Here is an 8729-nt window from a genome sequence, read left to right on the forward strand (position 1 = left end):
AGAATTAACCAATCAGGATCTTGCATTTTTCCATTTTGGAATGAAAGCTGCTAGTTAACTAGATACAGTCTGAACACAAATAATATATCCAGGAGGACACAAAGAAAGTTAAATCTAGATATGTTTGAGAAGATCGATTGCGAATATAATATTTGACTAATTTTGGGGCTTGATGACTACATCCCCCAAACTCTGTGACTACACCCTGATCCGAGAGAGAGAGAGAGAGAGAGAGAGAGAGAGAGAGATAGATAGATAGATAGATAGATAGATAGATAGGATAATGACTGTTTATGTGTAATGACTGTGAAGCTCGTTTAAAACTGAAATTTAAGGTTGCAGGAAAATGACTAAACAGGTGGAGTCTGTCACACACATACACATTATTAGTTAGTAGCAGTTAGATTTCTTGGTGAGTAAAGATCACAAAAGCTCAATAATGTTAACTTTATGTTAACATGGTGATAGTACAGTTAGATTCAGGACACCAGAACATTTATATGTATTATATTTAACATTCTTTATGACAGGTTTATATCTAGAGCTGTCTCTGAATGACTCCGAGTATGTTTTTGGTACTGTGGATCTTGGTGACCGCACATACCAAGACCAGAGATGATAACATTCCCTTCCCCAGACTTCCTTATTTCTGTTGGTGAGCTAAAGATACTCAAAGTGAACAGTAAAGAGATTGTATGAAGATAAATCCAGTCTCCTGATTGTCTTTGCTGAATGTCTAATGGCAACACAGCTTCTGTGTTTTGCAGTTTCTTATCTCTGTCTCCATATTTAAATACTATAAGAATCATTTGGTCTGGATTAACCCTAAGAATATGGCAATGCTGTGAGGCAGTGTGTCAGATTTATTCTGTGATATCTGAAATATTTAGCCCATTATAGCAGAATATTTTTGGTGGACTTTTGCCTAGCATATAATAGCATCATTCAAAATCTATTGATGAATTAACTGGTAGTAATGTAATTCAATTTTATTTGTATAGCGCTTTTTACAATAGACATTGTCTCAAACCAGCTTTACAGAAATATCAACAGGTTATACAGATATTAAAGGTACGAATTTATCCCAACTGAGCAAGCCACTGAGTGGCGACGGTGGCAAGGAAAAACTCCCTAAGATGTTTTAAGAGGAAGAAACCTTGAGAGGAACCCGACTCAGAAGGGAACCCATCCTCATCTGGGTAACAACAGATAGTGTGAAAAAGTTAATTATGGATTTATATGAAGTCTGTTTGGCCTTAGAAGCAGCCGTAGTCCCTGCAATCTGGAATTGGAGTAGATGAGAGCTCCATCCAGAGGTAGGACATCCGAAACGGATCAGGCAGGTCCGGAGAGCAGAAAGGATCAGGATCTCTAGTATCTCCATAAAATTGTGTGGCTCGGCAGACGGAGAGAGGGAGAGAAGAGATTATTAGGACTGTGCTTAGCGTAACAGAAAGTCTAGTCAAGGTAGGCTTGAGTAAACAAATACGTTTTAAGCCTAGACTTAAACACTGAGACTGTGTCTGAGTCCCGAACACTAATTGGAAGACTGTTCCATAACTGTGGGGCTCTATAGGAGAAAGCTCTTCCCCCTGCTGCAGCCTTCGTTATTCGAGGTACAATCTGACTGATCTGACTAATCTGACTAATAAAAAATACATGAGCTAATCTGTGAGTGTCAAAGCAAAGCATCTGAAGATTTATAAATGTAACATTTCACATTTTTAAAAGGAAATTACACAACTATTAGAAAACCCATTTATTGCATTATTAAATGGTAATGCCCCTGGTAATGTACTCTCTCAATTCTCCATTCACTGTATGTTCACAACTGTGATAGTGATCCTACAGTAAAAAATTCTAAGACTTGCAGGTCATACAAATATTTTCTTACTTCTTAAAGGAACATATATACAACAAAAATCCATTCACTAATCTTACTGTGTAACTGTGTTATCCTGGTCAGGGTTGCAGTAAATCTGAAAACTACATCAGGAACACTGTTCTCAAGGGACCATGGATTGGAATGCTGTTCCATCAGAGGATGTTCAAAAGGCATATATGGGTGTGGTGGTCAGGCATCTGCATAGTTTTGGCCATACAGTGTAGTTAGCTATAGTTAAATGGACGCTGCAAAGATGGAGCAAGTTAGACAAGAATTATCTCTTCAAATGGCCTGTAAACACAATGCTATATTTTATAAAGCACATTTTAGCTTGCATTTAAAAGTCATTTTAAATGAAAGTCTTATGTTAGAGGGAGAAGTTAGAGTCATGTGTCTCACTCAGACGTCTGGATTGGTCAATTAAAGTGGGCATTCCCACTGGTTAAATATGTGTATTCCATGCTTGGTCTTGAAGTGTTTGGGGGAAAACAAGAAAACAAAATAAAATCATGAATTTTGCTAAAACCCAGAGAGTAAGCAATAAAATCCCATGCAACAGAATACTACAGCTCATGACAAATAATATAATATTATAGTTTTATGCCTGAATGTCTCTTTACCTCCCATTTAAAAAATTAAAATTTAAAACTCATATGTTAATTTGATAAATTCACATCAATATGTGATGGCTTTATATTAGAGCACTTATGTGTCCTTAATGAACTTGAATGAGTATAGCTCCGCCCACAATGTCCACAGAGGTACGGTTTCTGTCCTGTATGACTCTGCTGGTGGCTGTGGAGCCTGCTCTGGTCACGAAAACTTTTCCCACACTGCGAGCAGTGATACGGCTTCTCTCCTGTGTGAATGCGCTCATGTCGTTGGAGATAAAGCTGGCAAGTAAAGCTCTTCCCACACTGTCCACAGTGATACAGCTTCTCTCCTGTGTGAATGTACTTGTGTTGTTGGAGAGTACATAGTTGGGTAAAACTCTTCCCACACTGCGTGCAGTGATACGGCTTCTCTCGTGTGTGAATGCGCTCATGTCGTTGGAGATGACACTTATAAGTAAAACTCTTCCCACATTGGGAGCAGTAATACAGCTTCTCTCCTGTGTGAATGAGCTCATGTCGTTGGAGATTACTCTTACAAGTAAAACTCTTCCCACACTGGGAGCAGTAATACAGCTTTTCCTCTGTGTGAATGAGCTTATGTCGTTGGAGATTACTCTTACGATTAAAACTCTTCCCACACTGTCCACAGTGATACGGCTTCTCTCCTGTGTGAATGAGCTCATGCTGTTGGAGATTACTCTGAAAAGTAAAACTCTTCCCACACTGTCCACAGTAAAATGGGTTCTCCACTGTGTGGATCCACTTGTGATCTTTGAGATGATGACTTTTAGAAAAACTCTCCCCACAATCTGAGCAGTGGTACATCTGGAAAACACAATAAAATTATTCAAGATACTTATTTTTGATTTGATCCCCATGCGTTTATGGATCTGTTTTTGGAAATGTCTCCTACAATACTGTAATACGGCTTGATCACCCAATCACCCACCTTTACTGGCTGTAACAGCTTTGTAATTTTAGATTTGTAACATAATTCCATTGATTGCAACCCAATTTTACTATTGCCAAAACCACTATGACTGATCGCTTTCAAGAGCCAAGATGAACAAGTCAGTTGACCTTACACATCATTTCTCATCACTAATCACACAGAAATAGTTAATGTAAATATTTATATGTTTATAAAATTCAGAGACTAGCCATACAAAGATGATCAATGTTTTTTCAAGCTGAAGCACTGAATGTGTTTTTACTGTGTTAATCATTCGGGTGTGAAGTTTATATCATGCCACATGCATGCTTCTTAAAATTCCAGTAACACAGCATCCCTGGGGATTTGTATGGTGGTCGCTAGGATTGTGTGATATTAATCAGTGCAAATGGGATTTCACAGAGATTCTTTTAACTGTTGTGGCCAAAAATGCTTGATTTTGCTGAGGCTTTTTTAATTCCTTAAATTTATATAGCACTTTTCTAGGCACTCAGAGCGCTTTACATTGTATTGGGGGGGGGGCACTTTGGGTTCTCCTCAACCACCACCAGTGTGTAGCATCCACCTGGATGATGCGACGGCAGCCATAGTGTGCCAGAACGCCCACCACATACCACCTATTGGTGCAGAGGAGAGAGTGATGTGGCCAATTATGGGATGGAGATTATTAGGGGGCCATGATAGATAAAGGCCAATGGGGGGAATTTCACCGAGGATTTTTAATGACCTCAGAGCGTCAGGACCTCGGTTTAACATCTCATCCAAAAGATGGTGCTGTTTTTACAGTATAGTGTCCCTGTCACTACAGTGGGGCATTAAGCCCCACCATACTGAATCCTAACACACAATAAGTCAGATATCCTGTGGAGTAGACGACTATATTCTTGGTAGAATCTTACACAGTTGCCCAGGTTATACACTTTTTACACGGTCCCTTACTGACGGATAATACACATTTCGTCCTTTTTATGTTAATTTCTTGAGAAATATAAGAGAGAATCTCCAATGTGCAGCGAATATGTCCCAATATAAAACCAGCTGTACCGCAGTCTAACTGGTGACGTCATCAGAACGCGCGGTGTTTGCGGGTAAGTTTTCTGCTTGTTGTATATAATGTTGTAATGGTCACTTAATTATAAACAAGTTCTCAGAGTTTAAAAATGAAAAGAGAAATCAGACACATGACTAAACTTTACCTCTGAGCCAGTAGCAGCAGGAGTCTGTGGAGATTTTCCTAAAGAGCGCCGTCTGGATTTCATTATAAGAGGTGTAAAGAATCAGGACATGGAAGAAAAATACAGAGATTCAGAGATAGGGATAGCTGCCAGGCAGATAAAATGGGCGTGTCTAAATGTTTCTCATTGGTGAAAGGAGCTTCTTGCTTGGAACTGCGTTGGTCAATCAGCGTTAACCATATAGAAACGTCATTTGCTTTTGGACTGGTTGAAGATGGAGTTTGGGTAACGCGCCATTTGATGAGGATCTTCCCTTCTATTTTGAGTTTGCGGCAGGGATTTAGGTTTTCTGCTGCATGAAGAACTGCAACAGTAAGTCGCACAACAGGTCTGGGAGTAAAACTGGACAGTGCTAGCGGTTTTTTCGCCTTTCCTGCGTGTAAGAAACAAAGGGAAGCAGGTCGAGGAGGTGAAGCGAATATACACAGAATGGCGTGCGTTCCCATCTTTATATATATATATATATATATATATATATATATATATATATATATATATATATATATATATGCCTTGTTTTTATTGTTTATAAAGCAATTTTTTTTTAATATATGAACGAAATAAAGACTTAAAACGACTTGCTAGTTTCTCTTCTTATTCATAATTATTATGTACACAAAACAGGTGTAACAGGGCATAGAGAACAAAAAAATTATATAGTACAATAAAAACAATACAAATAAAACATAAATATGAAAACAGGACATAGAGGAAAAACTAGCCGTTCATGTACACTGGGCTGAGGAAAGGTCACCAGAGGAGTCTGATAACTCTAGGCTTCAGAGGAACCTCGCTTAGAGCTGTTGACCTGATGCATGACAAATATAATATAAAGTATTATAGAAATAGTAGATATTTACAATATATAATATTTATATATTTTTTTATAAATGTATCTTATTTAATAAATTTGAAAAACCCATGTTATTTAAACAAGGTCAAAGATCATAGCAGATTTTTTTTATTAATAATGTGACTGATTATACCCCCTGCCCATGTGTTCATAAAAAAATAAATCATAATATAGCAAAGTGTTGTTTTTTTTTTTGAAGGTTTTTAATTGTTTTGTTTAAATAATTGACCCAAAATGAGGAGTGACACCTTACCTTTGCGAGCATGACTGTGCTTTTGTAGTTTGCCGGCTCGTGACTCTGCAGATCATGTTCATGAGCTTTTAGTGATGTATAACATTTATACTCACACATAGTGCAAGCACTAAGTCCAAAAACAAGATAGTTAACAATGTCCGGGTATGTTAGTGGATGTAGAGTGTCGGGGACTGTTCTGGGCTTCTAAATCGTATGGATCGATGTTGTTAATTGCCTTTATTTTGTCTAAATACTGCTGCTTGGCATCTAAATTAAGTTTCTCCCGGTAGGGTCCCTTTTCGTTGTTTTTCGCCTTCTTCATCTCTTTGCTTTTCTATCAATTTTAGAACAAAATTAAACAACTGTTTATCAAAAAAGAACAAAGGTAAACAGACACCCAGGCCCGGATTAAGAATTCAGAGGCCCCTGGGCACAATGTCTTGTAGCCCAACCAGACATTGCCCTCCGTTTTCGCCAATGTAAAAAAGAAAAGAGAATTTTTTTTATTACCCTTGTTTGGGCTCCAAGTGCGCATGTGCCCTGGGCCCGTCCCCATAATACCCAATGGATTATCCAGCCTAGCAGACACCGGTAACAGAGCATGATCCTCATAAGATGGTGCCCATGTCCCAACATGAAACACGGCGTGATGTATCTTCACATTCTCTAATAGAGTATGTGAAGAACAACAGCTGGTTAAAATACAAACATAATTGATTTATTGCATTTGCATTATATCTGCTGTTTTAGAATGATTTTATTGTTTTGGCAAACCAGTTTTCAAGAAATAAAGATTTTCTCTTATGTATAATATTACAATTATTCCAATTTAAGAAATTGTTTGATGTTGTGAATTCTTTATATTTCCAGATTTCTTGAGTTAATACTGATGTCTGGTGAAAATTTCATGTGAATAACCTCGTTGGAAATATATTTACTGAAATTCTTTTGATATGTTCAATACTTATTTCCACCACTGCATACATTGTTTTCATTTGAAAGAGCATATATTTACATGGATATTAACATTTACCAGCTATCACATGTTTAAAATATCCCATGAGTGTTTATTTTATGTGCTTTTGTCAATTGTCATTTGACGTTTTAGTTCTCTTATAATCTGTTTAAACACAACCTCAACAGAGATGTGGGATTTTTGCAAAATGATTTTGCATCGTTTTCACGATTATATGATTCACTTTTCAGATTATTAGCCAAAGAAAGTTTTTCACTTTTTTTGGCAAACTTTCAGCAAAAATGACAAAAATTATAGATTTTTTATTTAATTTTTTAAATACAGGACATTTTTAGTAGACACATACGCTCAAAAAAATTATTCAGGCCCTTCATAGATATGACACATTTAATTTTCTCATGCTGGCTCTGAAAGGACCGAATGCGGCTGATGCACTTGCTGTTGGATATTCGCTGTTGGTAAGTATTAATTTTTAGTTAAGAATTGACCTTGCTGTCAAAGAATGCGTATACCATAATGTTGAGTGAAATATGCAACAGTGTTGAAATAGTTAAGCAAGGTGAATTGTTCCATGCGCCCCTTCACTTAAATTCAGCATATAATAACTTTACCATACCGATGAAGCCTTCCGGAAAATCGAAATGCCTCATCGCACACCAAGTATCCTCGAGAAATAAAATCAAAGGCCTTCTTCTGATCCAGGCCAACGATAAGATACTCTCTGTCAGAAACATTTGTAGGTCTCTATACAGCCTAGGTTATCCCACATATAACTTCCTTTTACAGTGCAAGCTTACTCTATTTCTATCATTTTATCCACTGTCTCAGTTATACGGTTTGCAATGAATTTAGCAAGGATTTTTTAGTCAGTGCCACTAAATGTATTTGCCTCCAATTATCTGGATCAAACTCGTCACCTTTCTTATAGATTAGACACATAATACAATGATAAAAGCATTTATTTAATATACCTGATTGTATACTGCCATTATATAAAGAACCTAGACGATCTGCTATTTCATTAATACACAAGTCATAGAATTCAATAGGTAGCCCATCGGGTCCTGGGCTTTTCCCATCATTCATTTGTGATACCACAGATACAATTCAATTCAATTTTATTTGTATAGTGCTTTTTACAATAGACATTTTCTCAAAGCAGCTTTACAGAAATATATAAACACGGTATACAGATTTTAAAAGTGCAAATTTAACCCAATTGAGCAATCTGGAATTGGAGAAGATGAGAGCTTCATCTAGAGGTAGGACATCCGAAACGGATCAGGCAGGTCCGGAGAGCAGAGAGGATCAGGATCTCTAGTATCTCCATAAAATCATGTGTGGCTCGACAGAAGGAGAGAGGGAGAGAAAAGATTATTAGGACTGTGCTTAGCGTAACAAAGTCTAGTCAGGGTAGGCTCGAGTAAACAAATACGTTTTAAGCCTAACTTAAACACTGAGACTGTGTCTGAGCCCCGAACACTAATTGGAAGACTGTTCCATAACTGTGGGGCTCTGTAAGAGAAAGCTCTTCCCCCTGCTGTAGCCTTCACTATTCGAGGTACCAACAAATAGCCTGCATCTTTTGATCTAAGTAGGCGTGGCGGATCATAGAAAACCAAAAGGTCGCTTAGATACTGTGGCGCGAGACCGTTTAGTGCTTTATAAGTTTATAATAGTATTTTATAGTCAATGCAAGATTTCACTGGGAGCCAATGCAGTGTGGATAAGATACTATCTCATCAGTAATAATCTGATTGCTTAGTAATTTAGTATTAGGGTCTCTAAAAAACTGGTTATTTGTTCCTCATCTATATTTATTTTTAATGATACTTCTTGGCATCTTTTTAAAAATTTTATTGTTCTCATTCTCTATAATCTTGCCTGAATTATCTTTAATACCTTTAATGTACTTGTACTCTTTATGACTTTTTAGGAGTTTAATAACTTTTTCTGTATTTCCTATGTGCTCTTTGCCC

General features: G+C 37.2%; 1 protein-coding gene across 4 annotated transcripts; it reads right to left on the reverse strand.

Annotated features, from left to right (window-relative positions):
- Nucleotides 1-874: 874 nt before the first annotated feature.
- On the reverse strand, nt 875-4911 carry LOC128623051 (gastrula zinc finger protein XlCGF7.1-like). Of its 4 annotated transcripts, none has more exons than XR_008388505.1 (3): nt 4648-4911; nt 2285-3324; nt 875-2130 (listed from the first exon to the last, which is right to left on the reverse strand). XR_008388505.1 is itself a non-coding variant. In XM_053649913.1 (3 exons), exons 1-3 carry the CDS (start codon nt 4708-4710, stop codon nt 2120-2122), a joined length of 279 nt encoding a protein of 92 aa, XP_053505888.1. In that variant the 5' UTR covers nt 4711-4911; the 3' UTR covers nt 875-2119. The 4 variants fall into 4 exon arrangements, 2 of the variants coding, with proteins under 2 accessions (XP_053505888.1, XP_053505886.1); XR_008388504.1 differs by having other exon boundaries at nt 875-1378; nt 1942-3324; XM_053649913.1 differs by having other exon boundaries at nt 3120-3324.
- Nucleotides 4912-8729: the final 3818 nt, after the last annotated feature.

This window comes from Ictalurus furcatus, chromosome 19, assembly GCF_023375685.1.
Source record: "Ictalurus furcatus strain D&B chromosome 19, Billie_1.0, whole genome shotgun sequence".
Taxonomy (NCBI): domain Eukaryota; kingdom Metazoa; phylum Chordata; class Actinopteri; order Siluriformes; family Ictaluridae; genus Ictalurus; species Ictalurus furcatus.